Raw genomic sequence first — 25,575 nt, forward strand, 5'->3', positions numbered from 1 at the left:
AGGAAAGTCAAAGCACACTTAGGTGAAATTCAAGGCAAGGAAGGTAACATTAGGAGTGCAACTGGACTTCCACTGTTAAATGCAGTGGAGAGAGCGAATAGGTTGAAAGAGTACATTGAAAGGCTCTGTGAGGGGGAAGATTTGTATGATGTGGTAGAAGAGGAAACAGGAGTCGATTTAGAATAGGTAGGGGATCCAGTTCTACAATCAGAATTTAAGAGAGCTTTGGAGGACTTAAGATGAAATAAGGCAGAAGGGATCGACAACATTCCATAAGAATTTCTAAAATCATTAGGGGAAGTGGCAACAAAACGACTATTGACTTTGGTGTCTAGAATGTATGAATCTGGAGACATACCGTCTGATTTTCGGAAAAATATCATCCACACAATTCCGACAACTGCAAGAGCGGAAAAATGCGAGAATTATCGTACAAACAGCTTAACAGCTCATGCATACAAGTTGCTGAGAAAAATAATATACAGAAGAATGGAAAAGTAAACCGAAGATGTGTTTGTTAGATGATGTTCAGTTCGGCTTTACGAAAAGTAAAGCCACCAGAGAGGCAATTCTGACGTCGCAGTTGACAATGGAAGTAAGATCAAAGAAAACTCAAGGCACATTTATATCATTTGTCGACTAGAAAAAGCTTTCGACAATGTTCGAAATTCTGAGAAATATAGGGGTAAGCTATAGGGACAGACGGGTAATAAACAGTAAGTACAAGAACCAAGAGGGAACAATAAGAGTGGACGACCAAGAACGAAATGCTCTGATTAAAAAGAGTGTAAGACAGGCATGCAGTCTTTTGCCCTTTCTGTTTTATTTGTACATCGAAGAAGCAATGATGGAAATAAAAGAAAGCTTCAGCAATGGAAATGAAATTCAAGGTGAATGGGTACCAATGATATGATTCGATGATGACATTGCTATCCTGAGTGAAAGTGAAGAAGAATTTAATTATCTGCTGAATGGTATGGACAGTCTAATGAGTAAAGAATGTGGATTGAGAGTAAATCGAAGAAAGACGAAAGTAATGTGAAGTAGCGGAAATGAGAACAGTGACAAACTTAACATCAGGATTGACAGACACAAAGTAGATGAAGTTAAGGAATTTTCCCAGGTATACACATTCTGTAGACACGTTTTTACTCTAAACTCCAAAACAGTTACCAAAAACTAATTTGTCGGTGGAGGACCCCATTTCTCTTTCCTTAAGCGATATTTCATTCCACCAAATCCCCTGCCCCCCCCCCCCCCTTGACCGACTTCTAGAATCACCCCTGCTAGGCAGCAAAAAACCAACAATGGACAGAGCAAGGAGGACACCAATAGCAGACTAGCACTGGCAAAAAGGGCACTCATGGCCAAGAGAAGTCTACTAGTATCAATCATAGGCCTTAATTTGAGGTAGAAATTTTTGTGAGTGTACATCTGGAGTACAGCATTGTATGGTAGTGAAATGTGGAACAGAAGAGAATCGAAGCAGTTGAGATGTGGTGTTACAGACGAATGTTGAAAATTAGGCGGACTGATAAGGTAAGGAATGAGAAGTTTCAGAGCAAAATCAGAGAGGAAAGGAGTAAGTGGAAAACACTGACAAGGAGAAGGGACAGGATGATAGGACATTCGTTAAGACATCATGGAATGGTTTCCATCAGTGGCGTAGTGTGAGGGGAGACTTTGAGACTTAGTCTCCCCTGTATTCCTGCTTAAAAAAGATGAAATAATAATTCATAACAAAAATATAAAAAACTTTCTGCTAAGAGCTCTAAATGTGCGAAGACATCAGTTTTGTAGCCCGCACCGCACCCTGAGTATTGGTGCATTTGCCTGCTTGAGACTCGACTGCTCCCAGTCTCTGCCTCCCTTCCCTTACCTGGCTGTGTGCACCTGCGCGCTTTAGTGGCTTTCTCGGCTACCCTCCACTTTCCCTCTTCCACGAAGGTTGGTGCCCTACACTTGCTAGCAGGTATCGAGACTAGTCTCTGCCGCTTCTATGCTGGCTTTTAACACGGAAGTGAACAGTAGCACGGTTTGTGTTCATAGTAATTCTTGTGTGATATTAGCGCATATTTTCGTTGTGTCGCCAACATGAGTGAGCCAGCAACTGAAGACCTTATAGAATTTTTATTAAAAACGCCTTTTTACACATTAACGAACGAAAAAAGTTCGAGTTGAAGGACAAACGACCTATTCCTATACTCAGTGTAGTTTTAAGTGAAGCCAAACAAAAACGCACTTTTCAGACAGCCTGGTACGACAAGTATACTTGGCTGACTGCGAATGCAGTTAATGACAGAATATATTGTTATATATGTGTTCTGTCCGGCGGTGAAAAGCAATGGTGCAGTGAGCGCATTTGTACAATAAAGAATTTTGACAGGAAAGCACAAAAGCATCAGATATCAAAACGTCACCTGCAGAACAAAGAATCATTTCAGTTATTGGGAAAAAGTAGACTTGAGCACGCCCTTTCTGAAGCCGCTCGTCTGATGGCTACAAAATAAAATGAACAAGTTGCATCCAACAGGAGAGAATTGGCTCGTCTTATTCAGGCAATTGTATTTATTTGTAAACAAGAACTATCCTTTTGCGGCCATCGAGAAGAGTAATCCTCTCGCAACTATGGATTGGATTTGCAAATTGTTCAGATGGAAAGAAGACTTAAAGAGTTTATCCCAAATTCAGTTTGTTGAACTTCTGATCGAAAAGCGTTTCCCAAACTATCAAAAAGAATTCCCAAAGTTGAAACTGCTTCAGTTATTAGAACAGTATCCTTTTTACGAACAAGAACAACTTGAGCATGTACTGTGTAACATATATGCCGATGAGAAAAAACACTTATCTCCAAGAATCCTCTTAAAGTACATTGTCAGCAATGATTTAAATTCTGTTTATGAAGAAACAACGAAGTTCTTGCTTTTGGTTTTGACCCTTCCCGCAATTATAGCAAGCATAGAACGGAGCATGAGTACTCTTAAACGAGTGAAGAATTATGTAAGGAATTCAATGTCCAACACCCGGCTGTCGTGTTTCAGCACGTTAGCAATAGAAAAGACGCTACTTGGAGTGCTATCCAGTGATCAGAGCTTTGTAGACCGAGTTATAGACTTATTTGTGTAAAGAAAAGACAGGAGCATTGAACTTGTGTACAAGAGAATGTAAGTGCTTCTTCTCTTGCTGCTAGAGTTCTACAAATTTGTCATCCTTTCTTGAACAAGTTAGTTATTATAAGTTAATATTATTATTATAAGTGGCGGTGGTAGTGGTATTGGTAGTAGTAGTAGTAGTTGTTGTTGTTTTATTTGATGCATTTTGTTTCATTAATTTAAATTATTGTTTATTGTACTATTTTGTCTCCCTATAATAACTGTAGAGTCTCCCCAACCTTTACAACTACGCTACATCACTGGTTTCCATGGTACTAGAGGGAAATGTAGAGGCAAAAATTATAAAGGAAGACAGAGATTGGAATACATTCAGCAGATAATTGAGGACATAGGTTGCCTGAGATGCAGATGTTAGCACAGGAGAGTAATTCATGGCGGGACTGCAACAAACCAGTCAGAAGACTCATGACTCACAAGGAAAAGAAAGCCTACGATATTGATGTATATGATGATAATTAACCCTTTCACTGCTTTGGACGTGAATACACGTCCCACTCCACTGTTCCCCAGTCGCTGTGGACGTGCACACGGACGCCAAGTGGCATTACCTACGGTGCTATTGATGTCTGTATGCATCCTGAGCTGCCAACTTCTCTCTCTCTTCTAAGGACAAGTTACTTCTGTAACAAAGCAGTGCGCAGGACAGAAGCAAGTTTACAGCAGCGAAAGGGTTAATTTGAAACGAATGTCTTGGCATCAGCTGCGTTAGGCATAGATGTACTAGCTATTAGTGACATATGAAAATTTATGCTGGGCTGTGACTGAAGCCCGTATTTCCCAGTTATTGCGAGCAGTCGCCTTAACTACTTCAACTACCCATGCAGGCCTCACAAACTTCCATATCTACATCTACATTTATATCTATACTCTGCAATCCACCATGAGGTGTATGGCAGACGGTTATTGAGGTTTCTTCCCTTTCCATTCATGTATGGAGCTCTAGAAGAATGATTGTCTGAATGCCCCTGTGCATGCTGCCTTGTCCTCATAATCCCTGTGTGAGCAATAAGCAGCTGTAATGTCTTCCTAGAGTCATCATTTAAAGATGACAGTTCTGTTTCTATACCATCTCTATGACACTCATCCACAGATCAAACAAACCTGTGACCATTCATATTGCCCTTCTCTGTATACATTCATTATCACCTGTTAGTCCTATTGGTATGGGTCCCATATACGCCATACGTCATGCAGTCTACATCCCTGCACCATACTGAACTGATCTTCATTATCAATTTTGTATGAGGAATTGCTGTGAAGTGAAACAACATTTCAAAACACCAACATTTATTTGCTAGCAAAACAACATTTATATGGGAAGACAAAACTCCTGTCCAGTATCCTTGACATACATTTGTTGCAAAATCTTAGAACATATTCTCAGCTCAAGCAACCAGACAGCCAGGTAGATGCAGATTTCTGAAAAGCGTTTGATTCAGTACCACCTCTACGTTTGTTGTTGAAAGTATGATCATATGAGGTATCAAGTGAAATTTCTGACTAGATTGAGAACTTTTTGGTGGGGATGACACAGCATATTGCCTTGAATGAAGAGTCATCGCCAGATGAAGAAATGTGCCCCAGGGAAGTGTGTTGGGACCCTTGCTGTTCATGTTATATGTTAATTATCTTGCAGACAGTATTAGTAGTAAAATAAGGCTTTGCAGATGATGCAGTTATATTTAATGAAGCACTGTCTGAAAGAAGTTGCATAAATAGTCAGTCAGATCTTGATAAGTTTTCAATGTGGCGTAAAGATTGGCACCTTGCTATAGATGTTCAAAAATGTAAAATTTTGCACTTAACAAAACGAAAAAACGCAGTATCCTATGACTATAGTATCAAAGAGTCAGTGTTGGAATAGGCTAACTCGTACAAATACATGGATATAACACTTTGTGGGGCTATGAAATTGGAGAGTGTCTCGAATATACTAAAGGAACTGAGCTGGCAGACTCTTGAAGACAGACGTAAACTACCGTGAGAAAGTCTACTAACAAAGTTTCAAGAATGGACTTTAAATGATTAGTCTAGTAACATACTACAATCCCCTACTTATCACTCACATAGGGATCATGTTGATAAGATTATAATAATTACTGCATGCACAGAGGCATTCAAACAATCATTCTTCCCACGCTGCATACGTGAATAAACAAGAGGAAAACCTAATAACTGGTTCAATAGAATGTACCCTCTGCCATGCGCCTCATAGTGTTTTGCAGGGTATGGATGTAGATGGATATGTAGACATCTATTGAGGTTTTTTATTTTACATAGCAAATGACGTCACATGCAACTGTATTTTTTCCCCTTCAGTAGAGATGCATTTTCCACATTATAAGAGGTAACTTAATGAAAACAGCTTCGTCAGTTTATGTTCTTATTTATACACAGTGCAGGTGTGAGCTCAGTTTTGTTACTGTAAACTCTAAATCATTTTTCGCTTTCAGATGTCAGTCGTCACTTATAGAAGAACACGCAATGGGAAAAACTTCCAGGTTATCAAGGGCTATTCGCAATTTGTAACGATAACACAGCAAATTAATAAAATAAAGATTAAAAAGATAGAAAAGTGCAAAATTCACTACTATAACTCAAATGAGCGAGGCGAAAATAGGTTAACGCCCTTTGTCAGTAAACGACGCCACAGTAAAAACCTACTTCCCGAAAAAATTTGAACGTGATATGACGCTGATGATATGGGTGAGTGCCGCCCTTTGAAATGCACTGTGGAATATTTTGACATGACTTGGCGGCCAGGGTGAATTGGTCTTAACTGTTTTCTAGCAAATGCATGAAACTAGTTGCATAGTCATATCTTCCATCGAGCCCTGATTTTACATTTTTTTTTCTTTTGGTGCTAGTTTGTCATTACGCTGATCACTCAGATCCAAATTTCGACCAACTTAAACGCAGAACTAGCGATTTTGAGTTTTCAGTCGCTGATATCGAAACAGCCCACGTCGAAAGATCGCTGAAATGATGCGTAGCTTTGTAAACATGTTTACTTCGCACTTTGCAGTGTTTATGCAATGTGATCTGTGTGCATGGAGACCGTAGGCACTAGGCAGTACGAGGGAGTGTGACACAATTTTACAGAAACACATCTTGATTTAATATGCAATATGGACATTAATAAGTGCAAACAACCATTTCTGCAGTAAAATGAGGGAGTACGTGAGGTATCAAGCTACTGCATCAAGGGATCCCATTTGGACGAGAGTATCAGACGACCCTCAACGCGAACAGTTGTCAGATGGTAACCGAAACCGCAAGGTACGTGGTGACAGGGGAAGCTGAATTCCGTAAATGACACCCACTGAGTCCGATAACACTGTTTAATTGCGAACAGTAAGCTGTTAAGTTTTCCATGACTATGACCAGTTAGTGTCACAGAACCGCCGTACTTGACATATTGAGGAATATTATTCGAGTATGCCTCAAGAAAAGTGCGTCATGCGTAACAACAGAGGGCAGACGTTACCAGATAACCTTGGAAACTGGAGCGAGACCATCAGTAGATACGGCTGCATGACAGGTCAGGGTGCGGGCTAGAGTCGGAGAAGAGTACGAAAGGGAAGTTCAGTATATGCCATGAGTGTCTCGCGAGTGGACCACACGGATGAGGAAATAAACATTAATAATAAACTTGGTTTTGGGGTTAGTATTGCTTGCTAATTTTCATTTCGAAGCTATCGACAGCACACAGTGCTGCAGATATAAATTTTTGGCATTGTCATGGATCGTTATATCTCGGTCTTACAGTGTTCCGCGGTAATGACCCCAGTGGTGTGCCTGTAATATAATTATGTTACAGTGAATAACAAAATAATTTATCTCGTTACTGTGCGGTTTATGTATCGAATACCTTCTACAAATTGAACAGTAAGATTATGTCATTTTATATTAGACTGTAAAAGTTAAACTACTTCATAGCAACAAACAGTATGAAGTTTGTAAGTAAACTTAAAAGGTACATTACCAGGAGTTTGTCACTGAAATTTTTGACGATGAAGTAACTTGGAATAAGGCAGTCTTTAAAAAACAAAAAGAAACAGTTTCCTTTGTAGTCACCAGTCATGCACATTTTTAATCTAATTGTGTAAAATATATAATGGCACTCGAAAAAAGAGATTGAAATAAATACTATGAAAAAATTTCAGCCAGCCATTTAGTGGGATAATGAATAATTCACTTATTAATACTTGTTAATATGGAATTTTCCGTATGGGTATACAAAGAATTCTTCTAAATGAAGAAAATAGGTTTGCTGACATGAGGTTGTGCAGATTTTTTACAACCTGCCTGGCATACTGTAACCTGTGTTGGGTGTATTAAAAAAGTGTGTTTTACACTTTATTTCCTATAAAAACTTGGCTAATGCTAGTTTATGCTAATCAGTTGTGTGGTAAGGCTTAAGAGGTATACAGTTTCTGGTATTTTACATGTCATTGATTTGCTACACTTACGCTACGTCATTCACTAGGCATGTAATAATGATAAGAAACATTTCGTAGAAAAATGACGTTTTCTCTGTGTATATTGTCAGTTGTTGAGAGACTGAACGTGTGTGTCACTTTTCATTTTATAGTAAATTATTGTGTTAAACCAAGTAACTGCACTTTCTATCAAATTCATGTTTTTGAGATCCCCCAATACAAGATTTACAGGAAGGATGTTTCATCTGCATATATACATATATGATTACATCAGTACTTTCTGATTGTCCCTAAGTCATTTATTTGTGCAAGGAATAGAATAGGTCCTAATTTTGATTTCATTCATAATCCGTTTCCACCTCAAGTGGGTTTTATAGCTGACCTCTCAAAATAACAACCTGTTTTATTTTAGATGTAATCTGACTAGTTTCAAACTGTCCCCGCATATTCCTCAGTGCTACTTTTTAAAGAACAAACCAGAATGGTACAGAGGGAAAGCCCTTGCTAAGATACCAAAAGGTGATCTTTGTGTGCTATTGGTTTTCACATGCTGATGAAAAGTCTCTCAAGATGATTTTTGTGGCAGATACAGTTGACCTTTCCTTCCTTCTAAACAAACAGTAGGGTGTGATTCCATAAAGAGTACTAAGTGATCAATGTGATCATCAATTCATACTCCAATCATTTGGTCACCTTCAAATAAATTTCATACTTTCAAGCTGAGATACTTCTGTGTCTCACAATTTCCATTGCAAGTAATATACTGTTGCCCCAACTACCTTCAGTTTGATTGTCTCATTGTATTTCTTTTGTTATTAATTTCTTCAGTTTTGTTTTTATCAAAATTTAAAATATTTGACTTGCCTTCTTATTACGTTCATTTGACAGGCCTACAACACACTGTTCTTGCTACCATTGCCATCATTACTCTTCCATTAGGCCTATCTGACATATGCTCTGTCAACTACATATGGTATCATTTCTTTTATTGCACAGTATCAACTTTTACATGAAGTTGTGTATTACTTCGTTGTAACCTAATTTACTGGTTGCTTTGTGATCTGTAGCGTTGTTCTTCCCAAACTGCCACCCTCTCCTCCACCCCTCCGTATATTAATGAATAATTTGATTGGTTTTCTCTTTCACATAGTGTCCTGGAATCATGGTTTTCGAAGTAAATATTGCCTGCTAAAGATCCCATGTCATTTTCACTATTGACTTACCATCCTTTCTGTTTTAGAAGTCTGATCTAGCCTTTCATTCAGTCTATGTATTTATATTTCTTATGGGAAACATTGAACCCACTGTCTACTGTGACCCTTGGTACCATCAAAATGGTCTACATAAGCAACTTATTGAAATCCAGTAAGCCTTTGTGTAACATAGCCCCATAATAGAATCAGTTATTCTCATTACACTGAATTTGTTGGGTCTGACAACTCGGAACCAAACTTTCGCCTTTTGATGTAACCCAAGCCTCAGGCTGCAGATCGGTCGGGATTATAGAAGTGTCCGATTCCACCCATCTGCTTTGAAAACATGACATTATCTGAACGAGATTTTCACTCTGCCAGAGTGTGCGCTAATATGAAACTTCCTGGTAGATTAAAACTGTGTGCCGTACCGAGAGTCGAACTCGGAACCTTTGCCTTTCGCGGGCAAGTGCTCTACCAACTGAGCTACCCAAGCACGACTCACGCCCCGTCCTCACAGCTTTATTTCTGCCAGTACCTCGTCTCCTACCTTCCAAACTGCAGAAGCTCTCCTGCGAACCTTGCAGAACTAGCACTCCTGAAAGAAAGGATATTGCGGAGACATGGCTTAGCCACAGCTTTGGAGATATTCCCAGAAAGAGGTTTTCACTCTGCAGCAGAGTGTGCGCTGATATGAAACTTCCTGGCAGATTAAAACTGTGTGCCAGACCGAGACTCAAACTAGGGACCTTTGCCTTTCGTGGGCAAGTGCTCTTGGTAGGTAGGAGACGAGGTACTGGCAGAAGTAAAGCTGTGAGGACAGGGCGTGAGTCGTGCTTGGGTAGCTCAGTTGGTAGAGCACTTGCCCGCGAAAGGCAAAGGGTCGAGTTCGAGTCTCGGTCCGGTACACAGTTTTAATCTGCCAGGAAGTTTCATGACATCATCAGTATGGCAGAAATGGCTATTCTAAGTGTCTCCAATGTGGTGCCTGTTATGTCACTACATACACACGGCAACAAACACGAAAATACAGACAAATAACACAGTAACATCTCCCTCCAAAAATAAAACCACGGGAAATTGGGGGTTTGAGGGTGGGGAAAACCCAAATATAACGTTTTAAAGAAAAGAAAAACCGCAGTCTCAAATCACACAAAATTACAAACAAGAAAAACTGGGTAATGCATAATTCCCAGCCTCGGGTCGACAGGTAGGGGGTCGCATGTGACACCTGGTATAGGCCAGGCCCAGGGAGGGGTGATTGCCTGAGCTGCTGCCTTCCCAAATTGCCAGTTAGTCCCTCTGTCAGATGTTCAGGAGGTGTGACCTGAGGTGTGTGCAATCACCTAAGGTAGGTGCGCCCCCTTATGAAGGGGACCTCCAGTTGGAAGGAGCATGCCATCAGAGCCACTGACAATCATGGGCAATTTTCTTGCTTTGAGCCAATCATCTTCACAATCAATGTCTATGAAATGTAAACAAATGAGGCTACTGATTCAAAGACCCTTCCAGCTGCACCACAGTTCCTTGTGGTTTCATGTACTGAAGATTTTCAGTCCTTCGCAATGGTAAATCTGTTTATTATTCAGAAAGGTGTTGATGCAATTGCCAGCTCTTTGAAATCCTGCTCTCGGTTGTGGAATGGTACTTTTCTTTTGGAGACTACTTCTGATTCTCAAGCACAACTTCTGCTTGCCACTATGCTTCTCCACGGCTATCCAGTTCGTGTCGAGGCCCATATAAATCTGAATTCTTCCCAGGGTGTTATTTACACTCAGTTGCTCAACGGTCTGACTGAGGCCGAAATTCAATCATTTTTCTCTCATCTGGATGTCATTGCCATCCATCGGGTGGTGAAAAAGGTAGATTCCTCCTTAGTGCCCACAGGCACTCTTTTTCTCACCTTTGATAGAGTGATGCCTCTGTCCAAGATGAAACCAGGCTATGAAATTATCACTGTCCGACCATACAGTCCGAACCCAATGCACTGCTACCAGTGTCTTTGTTTCAACCACACTAGACTATCTTGTCAACACCCAGTTAAATGTGTAACCTGTGGTCGGGATGTGCACGACGACAATTGTCCACCTCCTTCTCTCCTCTCAATCAACTGCTATGGAGGCCATGCTGTCTCACCTCGAGTTTGTCCCATGTATCTTGATGAGAGGGCTGGCTAGGAGATCCAGGTAAAGGAAAAAGTGCCTTGCCCAGGTGTTCACAAGTTATTGGCTAGTTACAACCCTGCATTCTACTGTCTGGCACTTACAGTTCTGTTCTTGCTACATCTCGCTCCATGAAGGACATGGCCATGCACACATGCGACCTCAAATTCAGCTCTGAGGTTGGGAAGCCCCCCAGTGTTAAGGTAGTATCGCCACCCCTCGTCCAGCTGTGCAACAAGGCATCAAAAACTCGTCTTGGTGGGCAAAGCCATCAGCTACACTACTGGCAGGCTGGAAAGGATAGAAGGAGTACTCCTGTGAAGACTTCCTACATCCCTCCAGCCAACCAACACCTGAGTCTTACTCTGTTAACAAGAAAGGCTTGAAGATGTCAAACAAAGGCAAACGGTCTTCTCCTTCGTCGACTCGAAGATCCTCTTTGATGGTGTCACCACGTGATACCTTCGCCTGCCCAGCCTCTGTGTTGCCGAAGCACACCACCAACTGTTTTTCAGTGTTGGACTCCACAGAGCAACAGCACAAGAAAGCCGATGCTTCTGTGGAGCTCGTGGAGCAGGATCTTCGTACCTCTATGCCCTGTAGCAGCGAGTCTTCGCAGGCTGGCACTTGGCACCTGCCGAGGTGACATCTCTTCATTTTTTCCTCATCATGACTCTCCTCCAATGGACAGTTCACGGCCTTCAGGAAACAAAATTGCATCCTCAAGACCGCTTTGAACTTTTGCATTTCTTCCTGGTCCATTGTGACTGTCACCATGACGTCAGCATTCCATGTCATGGTGAAGCATGATGCTCGTACAGGATGATGTTCATAGTCAGCTCATCTCCCTGACTACCCACCTTCAAGCTGTTGCAGTTCACCTTTTCCTCCCTCACCTGATTTCTACCCTTTGTACCATTTATTCCCTACGTCACTAGATGTCAGCAGGGCCGACTTCCTCCACCTTACTGGACAGATACCTCAACCATTTCTATTACTCTGTGACTTTAATGTACATCATCCCCTTTGGGATTCTCCCAGAACCTGTCAGAGAGGTGCCCTTTTGACTGACCTTCTTAATCAACTAACGTCTTCTGCCTTAACACAGGAGTACCCACATTACTTTTCGACTCCTTGCGCACCTATTCCCTTTCGGACCTTTCCTTCTGCATTTCCCAGCTTGCCCATCATCTCGAGTGACCATTCCATGTGGTGTCAGTTTGCTGACTCCTACCCCCACCTGCATGCTCACCCAAATGTCAGCTTACTAAGGCTAACTGGTGGCTTTGCTCCTCCCTGGTGACCTTTGAAGAACAAGATTTCCCCAGTTGTGATGACCAGGCGGAATATGTTATAAATGTTATCCTTACCACATTCCTTGCACTTCCCTGTTACCATGCTGTGTTCCAGTCCCTTGGTAGACTGAGGCATGCCGCGATGCAATACACGTGCTGAGACATGCTCTCTGCAGATTTCACTGTCATCCTATGATGGAAAACTGCATTCATTGTAAAACAGATGTGTGCACAGTGTTGTCACGTTCTTTGGGATAGTGAAAAAAGCTAACTGGATTTCATTCACTAGTTCTTTTAACAGTTCCACCCCTTTGTCTGTCGTGTGGGCCAACCTCCGACTGCTCTCTGGGACCAATATCCATTCCCCAATTTCTGGTCTGACAATAGCATACAATGTCATTGTGGACCCTACTGCTATCTCCAATACCTTGGGCTGCCATTTTGCAGAAATTTTGAGCTCTTCCCCCTATCATCCTGCTGTCCTCCACTGGAAATGAGTGGAGGCAGCTCGGGCGATACCCATCTCTTCTCAAAATCATGAGTGCTACAATGCTCTCAGTTCATCGTGATCCTCTGCCTAAGGGCCAGATGCTGTCCACACACAGATGTTGCAGCAGCTTTCTCTTGTGGGCAAGCTCTTTCTGCTTAATATGTACAACTGCATCTGGGCAGAGTGCGCGTTACCTGGACACTGGTGTGGAGCCTCTGTCGCTCCCATACATAAGCCTGGTAAGGACAGACACCGTCCTTCTAGCTGCCACCCCATCTCTCTCTCTCTCTCTCTCTCTCTCTCTCTCTCTCTCTCTCTCTCTCTCTCTCCAGCTGTGTTTGCAAGGTGTTGGAATGTATGACTCGTGCCCGGTTGGTGTGGCAGCACAAGTCTTCCAGTTTACTATCCACTGCATAGTGTGGACTTTGAGCATGCCATTCTGCAGTTGACCACCTCATCACCTTGCCCACCCATGTCATGAATGGTTTTGGAAATCCCAAACTGTGGCTGTGATCTTTGATTTGGAGATGGTCTACGGCACCTGCTGGATAACCAGTATCCTCCGTACTCTCTACACGTGGGGCTTCCGTGGCCGCCTGCCCCATTCCCTTGAGGAATTTTTAAAAGACAGAGTTCTCAAGATGCATGTGGGTTCTGCCCTGTCAGACATTTTTACCCAGGAAAACAGTGTGCCTCAGGGTTCTGTCCTGAGTGTTGTCTTCCACCTGGTGTCTTCGGCTCCCTTTTCGTTGACAATTTTGTCATGTATTGCAGTTCTCCATGGATCTGTCTTATTGAGCGGCGTCTTCAATAATGTCTCGATCATCTTTACTCATGGAGCATCGACAGTTGCTTTAGTTTCTCCTCTGGAAAACCATTTGTATGAATATCTGGTGGCGCAGTTGGTTTCTCCCACCATCTTTACATCTTGGGCATGTTGCTCTTCCGTACGTTGAAACTATGAAATTCCTGGGGCCCCTGCTTGATAGAAAATTCTCTTGGTCATCCCACATGTCTTACCTGGCCGCCCACTGTATGCGGTCTCTCAGTGTCCTACATGTCCTTGATGGTAGTTCCTGAGGTGCAGACAAAAGTATTCTCAAATAGAATAAGAAGATTTGGCCATTATTTATGTTCTTCATAAGTTTTGTGTTTTTCTTTATGAATCCAAATTTCATATTGTTACGGATCATAGACCACTTGTTTCCTTGTTTCATCCATCAACGTCACTTCCCGACAAGGCTGCACTCCGCCTCCAGCGTAGGGCTCTTCACTTGTCTCGTTTCAATTATGAGATTCATTTCCGGTCGACGGCTCAACATGCAAATGCTGATGCACTGTCTTGCCTTCCCATGGGTCCTGATCTGGCATTCGATAGGGACGAACTTTTGTGTTTCCACCTGGATGTTGCCGAGTAGCGGGTTGTGGACAGGTTCCCCATCACCGGGGACCAGCTGGCGGCTGCTACGGGTTCTGACCCTACCCTCTCCCGGGTTTTAAGCTGTATTCAGAAGGGTTGGCCAGATCGTCCGTCCGCTAAGACTTCTGATCCGTTGCGGAACTACTACGCTTTGCGTTACCGCCTCACGGCTAGGGATGGTGTTATCCTCCTTTCCACCGAAAATGCTTCGCTGCGTGTTGTGGTACCTGCATCTTTGCATGCTTCGGTCTTGCGCCTCCTTCACCAAGGGCACTGGGGTGTCTCCCGCACAAAATCTCTGGCGCGCTGTCATGTGTACTGGCCCAGCATCGACTCTGAAATCGCACACATGGTCGCTGCTTGCGGCCCTTGTGCGTCACAGGCCGCCACCCCGGAGTCATCTTTGTCACAGTGGCCTTCGCCTGAGAAGCCCTGGGAGCGTATTCATGCTGACTTTGCGGAACCTTTTTTAGGTACTTATTGGCTTCTTGTTATTGGCGCCTACTCTAACTTTCCTTTCATTGTCCGTTGCACGTCGCCTACCACTGCGGCAATCACCAATGCTCTAGCTCGCATTTTCTCTTTGGAAGGCCTTCCCTCTACTCTTGTTACTGATAATGGTCTGCAATTTGCCTCTTCCGATTTTGCGGATTTTTGTGCCCGTCACGGCGTCATGCATGTCACAGCCCCTCCGTTCCATCCACAGTCAAGTGGTGAGGCTGAACAACTGGTCCGCACATTTAAGGCTCAGATGAGGAAACTCTTGACTTCTTCTGCTGCTAATGATGCGCTTCTCCAATTTCTGGCTTCTTAGCGTTTCACCCCCATGGGCGACCACAGTCCGGCTGAGCTCATACATGGCTGACAGCCCCACATGCTACTTCATCTTCTGCGGCCTTCCACCTCACGGCCGCGAGTGCCTTTGCTTGGCCGGTTCATCGCCGACGACTTTGTATGGGTACAGCGATATGGCAGGTGGCCAAAATGGAGTCATGGCCGCATCTTACAACACCGTGGCCGATGCCTGTATGAAATCCAGACGGACACAGGTGTTGCAGTGCATCATTCCGACCAGCTTTAGCCTCGTGTGCTGGCAACGCCTGTTCCAGATGCCGCTACACCACCTTCAGCTCTACCTGACACTCCAGATACTGGAATCTCTCATTACTCACAACGCAGTCCTCTCACCATCATATCGGTGCCAGCACAAGAACTGACGTCACCAGGAGATGTGCCCATGCAGGAACCAGATGACCATCATCTGTCGGAGCATCTCTACTCGCCTCCTTCTCCTATGGGCGCCGACACATCACTCATGTCTCCTGTTATAACAACCGGACTTACCGCAATGGGCAGATTGGCTCACGAGGCCCCAGCAGATTCGACCCCCACGTCTCCTGTCATCTCGATCCGTTATCATCGGGGACACTTCCGTGCGTACGGGAAGCTTCCTCCTCGAGACTTTACGGCCAGTCAAACAACACCTATGGATGTTAGCAATCTACAGGCCACCTCCATCAAGACCTGTGCAAAAAATTCAAAGGGGGGAAAAGTATTGTGACTCGCCAATCTTTCAAAGTGCCGCCGCGCAGTTACGCGCGTTCTCTACATGCGGCACTGTGTGCCAGCCATGCAGCAGCAGCGCCACCTAAACGGCCAGCCAGCCAGCGGCCGCTAGACTTAGACCCAGTTATGATTTGACTGTTAAAGTGTACACACGTCTTACTCTGTTTACTTGGTCTGTGACTTTCATGTATTGCATCTTCCTTGAAATAATTTTGTTCAACTTGAAGTTATAACAGTACCCTGGTCCAATGACGCCATAAAGTAGAGATAAAATCATCATACAATGAGAAACCAAGCTGAAGTAGATCAACTAATCATCTTATGTACCACCAACCATCTCTGTCCCATATTTAAGTTCTGTGTCAACACACACAGAATTATTGAAACTTCTGTGATACATTGTGCAAGATAATGACATATTTCTTTAGACTTAAGTATTTTTGACTCATATTTTATGTCTTTAAATGGATAACTTACAAATATACATTGTATTAACTATGTTAAATAACATGTATCATGTCAGTGTGACATGTAAATGGTTTAAGATGTAACTAATGCACTAAACACTACACTATATCTTTTTCTGCTTTGGTATTCACTGCAAGCAGCTGTGCTTCTAGGCCATTCTCAACTAGCAAAAATCATTTCTGCAGTCCTCTGAAATAGTTTCATTTTGATAATCATTTATTTTTTTCCTTAGCATGTTCTTGTGTGTTCTGGGAGCTTGTTATGTGAAGAGTTCACCAGCTGTAGTATTCACGTGCAAGTAATTGTTATAACTGAAAATGTAATTAAAAAATTTCAAATTGTATGATTGAATACAGGACAAACAATGAATTTCAGGAGGAGATGTGATAGTTGATTCAGCTTATCCCTATCTATTTTGCCTCTCAGTAGTCACATGAAATGGTGCTTTTACAAATGCAATCTGATACAGTCACATAATACTGTATGTTTGGATCTACCCTAATGTAAATACTGCAGATTCAGAGTAGTTTTCAATTTTATACTTTCTCTTGCAGAATACACCCTCAGAGGATAGATATGGCTCAACAGGTGTATCAGATGGTGCAAAGAAAGGCCTTACGGTGCTTTCAACTGCGATTTTTATTGCTGGGGAAATGGCTGGCAGTGGAGTCTTAGCATTGCCAAGAGCTGTTGTGGATTCAGGTATGTTTTGATCAATGCATGTATCACAATAAACTTACTGCATTCTCAGCAATGCTATGCGTAATTTGCATGGGTTAGACTCACCAAATAGAAGCAGTGATTCTGTTTGATGAATCGTGATCCATCCTGATATACCTAATACAAGGGTCAGTAAAATGAAAACGAGACAGATGGAAAAAAGTAAATAAACTGTTGATTATTTTGAAAGTACAGTAGAGCGTCGATTATCCGAAGTAATTGGGGGACATGGGTGTTCGGAAAACTGGTTTGTTTGGATAATCGAACTGTACATGCTTATTTGCCAAAATGAAGTACTGTACAGTAAATGTATTTGTATTACAAAGTAACATACAAAGGCAACTTCAGCAGTAATATGTAGTATGTGGCACAGTTTATTAAACAAAAATATATACATATTACATACACATTTTGCATGAACAATAAACACAGTATGCAAAATTAAAATTGGGTAAAGTGGTTGCAGATTCACCTTCTTCTAACCTTTTAATAATCTCGTACTTATCCCTCATAGAAAGGACAATACGTTTACGTTTAAGCATTTTGTATCGTGAAGTTCACTTCTTCACGCAGCAGCACACAAGTGGTCGTAACAGAGAACAGAAGGTGACTGTTTGCACCGTGAGAAGCTCTTCTTGGGGGCGCGCAATCCTTCAAACTGCGTGTTGCCAGTGCCAAGCCAACAGAAGTGTGCTGATTGTTGAAACACAGTGACTGGCGGCTTGGCCGGTCAGCAGCACCTTGTGAAGGCCCCATTAGAAGCAATGTTCCGCCAGCGGTGGCCCAGTGCGGTGACTACTGTGGGAAACTTGATTTGGGAGTGAGGGGGATGATGCACGGTAGGGTAGGAGAGTAACAGGTGCAAGCGAGTACACAGTTCGGTTAAGCGGTCGTTCGGTTGATCGACATTCGGATAATCGACGCTCTACTGTGATCACTATAACTGTTGATACATTTATCCCACTGTGAGACAAAATGGTCAATGCCTTCATCTAAAAACCTTTGCAATTGACTATGGATCCATGATTATACTCAGGTGTGCACCTCTTCGGCTGATGCAAATCAGTGGCCACAAAGGTTTTTGTTCAGACCTCTAAAAATATGTAAATCACCTGGGGAGAGATTGGAGCTGTATGGGAGACCTGTAAGGGCATCCCATTCTAACTTCTGCAGCATAATCGAGACAACTGTGGCAACACGTGGGCCCACATTATACTATAAAAAAAATTATGTGGTGTTAGGTTGATGGATCCATTAGTAGCACTGTTTGCATGACTCATGATGCAAGAAGCTACTGCCTGCATGTAATCTTAACCCTATGTCTGCTTGCTGCAGATATGCTTGATAAATATTGAGCTGAGTGCTGTGTCATTATTGCCAAATGTGTATACCTGTATTAAATAGCCTATATTTGGATTTTTACCTAGGCTGGGGTTACTTGAGTGGCCTGCTTTATCCTGTGCTGAAAATTTCTGGAGTGCTTTATGCCTTATCCCCATATGTAACTTTAAAATTTGTCATTGTTGAGATGAAAATTATTGCTTTTATTGAAAATAACATAAACATAAAAGTGCTGCATCTGCTGATGTAGACAGGTTAGGGCTGTTGCTTTCAGAATCTGTGGAGGAGCACTACCATTGACATCAAGTAATTGGTACTCAGTGTCGATCTTTGAGTATCTCTGCAATCTCTTCCTCAGTGCAGCCATGGCACCTTGTTGTTTTCTTCTTAGGTTAGATGGTGAGAAAAATACTGTGAAGCCAATCTTGAGGACCAGTAAGATATAAAGCAAAATCAACTTCTAATCAACCTGTCCTCTCCTGGTTGTGAAAGTTTTACAATAAGAAAAAGTGTCAAGTTCAAATTCTTAAACACTTTTGTGTCAGAATAACCTGACATCGGAGGTGCTAGGCAAAATAGCTGAGAATTTCATTGTACCGGTCAAACCAGCAGCAGTACAACATTCTGCACTAGCTGCCTCGAGACACACTTCTTGCTACTGCAACAGAAAGTTGTGTTATCTTCAGTGCATGCCGTTGTGAGTTGCATTGGTGTTTGTTTCAGGACGTGTTTCAGTACTTCTGCAAATTGTAAATGGATAACATGAAGGAGGAACAGATTTGCATCAGTTCTGTTTCAAATTGAAGAAAGCTGCAGCTGAAACCCACCGCATGCTGAGAGAGGCATTTTTTGAGAGTGAGCTAAGTCAAACAACAACATTTGAGTGAGTGGTTCTGGTCCAGATGGTATACCAGTCAGGTTCCTCTCAGAGTATGCAGACACAATAGCGCCCTTCTTAGCCATCATATACAACCGCTCACTTGACGAAAGATCTGTTGCTAAAGACTGGAAAGTAACACAGGCCACACCAGTATTCAAGAAAGGAAATAGGAGTAACTCATTGAATTACAGACCCATATCACTGACCTCAATTTGCAGTAGGATTTTGGAGCATATACTGTACTCGAACATTATGAATCACCTTGAAGAAAATGACTTATTGATACATAACCAACACAGATTCAGAAAATATCGTTCTTGTGCAACAAAGCTAGCTCTTTATTCCCATGAAGTAATGAGTGCTGTTGACAAGGGATCCCAGATCGATTCCATATTCCTAGATTTACAGAAGGCTTTTGATACCATTCCTCAAAAGCAACTATTAATCAAATTGCGTGCATATGGAGTATTGTCTCAGTTGTGTGACTGTATTTGTGATTTCCTCTCAGAGAGGTCACAGTTCGTAGTGATAGACGGTAAATCTTCGAGTAGAACAGAAGTGATATCTGGCATTCCGCAAGGTAGTGTCATAGGCCCTCTGCTGTTCCTGATTTACGTAAATGATCTAGGTGATAATCTGAGCAGCCCTCTTAGATTGTTTGCAGATGACGCTGTAATTTACCATCTAGTAAAGTCATCAGACGACCAATTCCAATTACAAAACGATCTAAACAGAATTTCTGTATGGTATGAAAAGTGGCAGCTGGCACTAAATAAAGAAAAGTGCGAGGTCATCCACATGAGTACTAAAAGAAATCTGATAAATTTTGGGTATACGATAAATCCCACAAATCTAAGGGCTGTCAATTCGACTAAATATGTAGGAATTACAGTTACAAGCAACTTAAATTGGAAAGACCACATAGATAATATTGTGGGGAAGGTGAAACAAAGACTGCGCTTTGTTGGCAGAACACTTAGAAGATGCGACAAACCCACTAAAGAGACAACCTACATTACACTTGTCTGTCCTCTGCTGGAATATTGCTGCATGGTATGGGATCCTTACCAGGTAGGATTTACGGAGGACATCTAAAAAGTGCAAAGAAGGGCAGCGCGTTACGTGTTATTGCGCAATAAGGGTGAGAGTGTCACTGGTATGATATGCGAGTTGGGGTGGCAGTCACTGAAACGAAGGCGGTTTTTTTTTGCGGTGAGATCTATTTACGAAATTTCAATCACCAGCTTTCTCTTCCTAATGTGTAAATATTTTGTTGACACCCACTTATGTAGGGAGAAATGATTATCATAATAAAATAAGAGAAATCAGAGCTCAAACAGAAAGATTTAGGTGTTCCCTTTTTCCACATACCATTTTAGAGTGAAATGGTAGAGAAGTGGTGTGAAAATGGTTCGATGAACCCTTTGCCAGGCACTTAAGTGTGAATTGCAGAGTAACCATGTAGATGTAGATGTTAAAGTGCATCGAAGAAGACCGAGAATCTGTGGGAGATGACAGACATTCTGGTCAACTGTCATGCACAGAACCAGAAATGTTCATGAAAGTATGTGACATGGTTCCCAAAGACCATAGGCAGATAATTCATGATGTTTGAAACAGACTTGGGTTGTAGAACCATCTGTGTCAACAAATTCTAACCGATGCACTGAACATGAGATGAATTGCAGTAAAGTTTGTCTCTTGCTTCCTTACCACCAGTCGATGAAACTTCATGGTTCAGACTTGCACTCTTCTGCAAGAAACAGTTCGAGGGTGCCCACAATTCGTATCCAGAGTAATGACCAGTGATGAATCTTTGGTTTATGTTACGACCCAGAAACAAAGCAGCAATAATCACATTGGAAAACACCATCTTTTCCAAGGCCAGAAAAAGTTCATCAAGTTTGCAGCCACATGAATTAGGTGATCATCATTTTTTTCTGCGTTCAGATAATAGTACATAAGGAGTTTGTTCCAACTGGTCAGACTGCCAACAGGCTATTTTACTGCAAGGTTTTGAGGTGACTGAGGGAAAATGTTTGATGTAAACGGCCAGAGTTGAGGGAAAAGAAAGACTGGTTGCTGCACCACGCCAACACATCTGTGCACACCTCACTCATTGTGAAAGAATTCCTGGCCAAAAGCGACGTGGTAACGGTCTTTCATCCTTCCTACTTGCCAGACCTAGCCCGTTGTGACTTACACCTGTTCCTGGAGATGAAAATCACATTGATAGGGTGATGTTTTGATTCTATTGAAGACATTCAAGTGGAATCGCAATGGGTCCTGAACACCATTCAATCTGCGGACTTCCAGGAGTGCTTTCAAAAACGGAAACAAAGCTGGGATCATTGCATAGGTGCCCAAGGTGACTACTTTGAAGATAATGGAGGACATTAGGAAGTAACTATAGTTTTCTGATTTTTCAATGAAATTCTTGGATATTTTTGATGAGCACATCATGTAAAAATGTGCGTAATGATATTTAGTAGGGAATGAAGTTGTAGATTTTCTGTAATCTGGTTGTTATGTGATGGGGCAAAAATGTGTATACACATATTAATTTCATGTTGAAACAATGGCTCAGCTCTTCATCCAGTTTTTCTGTGGGGGGTGGGGGGAGCGGGGTGGGAGGGGGTGAATGCAGAGAGGCCCAGATTTTTTATCACATTTCTATGAAGACACTTAGTTATAGAAAATAATCATGATCAGTGTAAGTGCAATTCTTGGTAATGTATAGTCAGGATGAAAATGATGATGACCAAAAATTAAGCTCTTGCTTTCCATCTCATATCAAGTATTCTTTCCAAAATTGATGGGGAACATGCGTACAATACAAACTTCCTTTCACAAGATAAAGTTCCACTTTTACATTAATGGATGCCATTGTTAGCCATTCCAAATCACATCAGACTTCTTCCAGTACCAAACACAGACATATTGACTTCCTTAGACTACTTAACAACTTGACTGGTTGTCAAAACAAAGATGATACATTACTAGCTACAAAGAAATTAATACTTGATGGAAATATTTATCTGTGATAACATTTATGTAAATGACAGTATTTGAGTTGTAAAGATGTTTTGTAAAATACAAAAGATTAGGTAAAATTTTTTATTACTTCCATGTAACCAAAATTTTAAACTTTCTGTCAAAGCATGTGACTGCAGTAACAAGCTCAGAGTTCAAGTACAGAAAATATAGACAAACATGGATATTTAAACAGAGGTAATGAAAGTCATGGAATAGTGATATGCACATTTGAAGACAGTGATAGTATCACACACACAAGGTATAAAAGGGCTGTGCATTAACTGAGCAATCATTTGCACACACATGATTCATGTGAAAAGATTTGCTATGTAATTATGATGGCATGATGATAATTAACTGACTTAGACTGCGGAATGGTAGTTGGAGCTAGACAAAGGGGCATTCCATTTTGGAAATCATTAGGGAAAACACAGTGGCCAATAGAGCAGCAGCACTTGTATATAGTCGTCAATGCTAACATTCAAGCAACACTGCATGAAATTACCACAGAAATAAATGTAGGACATAAAATGTACATATCTGTTAGGACAGTATGGCAAAATTAGGCATTAATGGGCTTCGATAGCAGACGACCAATGCGAGTGCCTTTGCTAGCAGCACGGCATTGCCTGCCGTGCCTCTACTGGGCTCATTCTAGAGGACTGGAAAACCATGGCCTGGTCAGATGAGTTCTGACTTCAGTTGGTAAGAGCTGAGCTTGTTACTGCAGTCACATGCTTTGACAGAATGTTTAAAATTTTGGCTACATGGAAGTAATAAAACATTTTACCTAATCTTTTGTATTTTACAAAACATCTTTACAACTCAAATACTGTCATTTACATAAATGTTATCACAGATAAATATTTCGAGAGTGGTGCAAACCCCAAGAAACCATGGACCCAAGTTGTCAACAACACACTGTGCAAGCTGGTGGTGGCTCCATAATGGTGTGATCTGTGTTTGCTTGGAATGGACTTGCCTCTCTGGTCCAACTGAGCCAATCATTGACTGGAAATGGTGGTGTTTGGCTACTTGGAGACCATTTACAGCCATTCATGGACTTCATTTTCCCAAACGACGACTGAATTTTTATGGGTGCTATGCCACCAGGTCACTGTTGTTCACAATCATTTGAAGAACATTAAGGACAATTTGTACGAATGATTTGACCACCTAGATTGCCCTTCATGAATTCCATTGAACATTTATGGAACATAACTGAGAGGTCAGTGCATACACAACATCCTGCAACAGCAACACTTTTGCAATTATGGACAGCTTCAGAAACAGCATGGCTCAATATTTCAGCAGGGAACTTGCAAGAACTTGTTGACTCTATGCCACATCAAGGTGCAGGGCCAAAGGAAGTCCGACATTATGTTAGGACATATCACATGACTTTTGTCACTCCAGTGTAATTCATAAAATGATAACAAACAATGGAAAATCCAGAATGTAACAATATTATGAGAAGGAAAGTTGTTACTCACCATACAGCACAGATGTTGCGTCGCAGATAGGCACAACAAAAAGACTCTCACAATTAAAGCTTTCGACCATTGAGGCCTTTGTCAACAATACACACACACACACACACACACACACACACACACACACACACACAGCTCATATACACGACTGGAGCCTTGGGCAACTGAAACCCCTGAAACCACACCAGTGTGTTGTCTCTGTTGCCTGAGACTGCAGTTGTATGTGTGAGTTGCATTTGCGTGCAACTTCCCTTCTCATAATATTGTTGCATAAAATTATAATACAGACAGAATTTCAATTGGTTGTTGTGAAACATCATAATATACATGAAAACTTGCTTCCTGCACATAAGTCGTGCAGATATCGAAGACACAGTAACAAAACAGAGATGGTACCAAGAGACTATAAACACACATCTGCATCATCATCCAACACTAAACAGAAGTCACAAATGTAAAGCAGCATGTCAGACTGCAGCAAAATGAGATGACAACAACGGATACACATAGTGGCAAGAATTGTGAAAAGCTACTGAAATACCACTGTACACTGAACACATCCCTAACACTCATGTATGTGAGTAGTGGTGCATATATACTTATCATTGGCAATCAGGATTGCCAAGAAATCTTGAGTTAACTCATCAATAGTGCTCAGGGGAAGCCCAAATCAGTTGCTTAAACTTTTCAACATCACCTAGGGACTGGAAGAGTGTGATGAGTTAGCTCATCAACAGCACTCAAAAAGGTTAATGTCATTAGTTCTGAAACTAAATCTTCAGAATCTACTATCAAAAAGGGATGAACTGACATATTATAGGAAGGTAGTAAAGTGAGATGAAATGGCTTACAGCCACAGTCAGTTGTATTTAGAGCTAGTATGTGGATCAGTTGAATGACAAGTATGTGGGAGTTCCTGAGTACTATGCGACCTTTGGTTATCTCCAGTATTATCATGGGAGGTGACAAGCAAGTCCGATGCCAGTTCATGTAAAATGAGAAGGCATTCTTTTGACCAGAACAAATGCTGCAATCAGATTCGGGGCTAACAACTAGTGCATTCCCAAACAGTATTTTTAAATAAAAGTAAAAATGATCACACTCATTCGAGAAAAATGAACAAATTACCTTCCTCATTGAGTGTTGTACTGTTCCACATAGAGCAGGATTTTGTGAGAGAATACTTCTGCATGTGAAGGCACTGGTGCAACAGCCAGATACGTCCACTTTTGACCAAAAATGAGATTTTACTATCATTATGTAGTTTGAAAATTGCTCTGGCATGTCACACAAGAATGAAACTGCCCATAGTACCAATTTAGAATAACATAGGGAATGGACTTGTTAACATCAGGTGTTTGGAGCATGAACTGGACATTTTCAGAGCTTGCTCTGTCATTGCGCCAAAAACTAGTCAAATTCTGACATCTGGGTCCACCCCCGGTAGCTGAGTGGTCAGCGTGACAGACTGTCAATCCAAAGGGCCCGGGTTCGATTCCCGGCTGGGTCGGAGATTTTATCCGCTCAGGGACTGGGTGTTGTGTTGTCCTAATCGTCATTATTTCATCCCCATCGACGCGCAAGTCGCCGAAGTGGCGTCAAATCGAAAGACTTGCACCAGGCGAACGGTCTACCCGACGGGAGGCCTTCGTCACACGACATTTCCATTTCTGACATCTGAAATACATCCAAGTAGTTCACTGTGGCTGATGTTACACAGGATTTATTTTTAGATTTCTTGTTCCACCTAAGAAATCTACTGCAGCCTAACATTAAGAGTGCAGATAGTAAAAAGTTCACTGTTTCAAAGTGCAGGTTCTTTGAGTACTCCATTGCACACAAGCACGTAGTTTGCTGTAGTACACTATTATCACAACTTATCTAATATGATTTTAT

The 25,575-nt window shown here is 41.9% G+C and overlaps 1 protein-coding gene across 2 annotated transcripts in view; it reads left to right on the plus strand.

The window, feature by feature from the left end:
• Positions 1-6,089: 6,089 nt before the first annotated feature.
• Positions 6,090-25,575, plus strand: part of LOC126466467 (uncharacterized) — a 63,887-nt gene continuing 44,401 nt past the window's right edge. Inside the window, exons 1-2 of one of the 2 annotated variants that reach the window (XM_050096389.1) lie at positions 6,090-6,452; positions 16,764-16,911. In XM_050096389.1, the coding sequence (XP_049952346.1) occupies positions 6,342-6,452; positions 16,764-16,911 (259 nt within the window). In that variant the 5' untranslated portion in view covers positions 6,090-6,341. Of the gene's footprint in view, positions 6,453-6,685; positions 6,837-16,763; positions 16,912-25,575 lie in introns of those variants that run through there. The other variant, XM_050096390.1, reaches the window with a different exon arrangement.

The sequence above is a fragment of the Schistocerca serialis genome, chromosome 1 (genome assembly GCF_023864345.2).
Source record: "Schistocerca serialis cubense isolate TAMUIC-IGC-003099 chromosome 1, iqSchSeri2.2, whole genome shotgun sequence".
NCBI lineage: Eukaryota > Metazoa > Arthropoda > Insecta > Orthoptera > Acrididae > Schistocerca > Schistocerca serialis.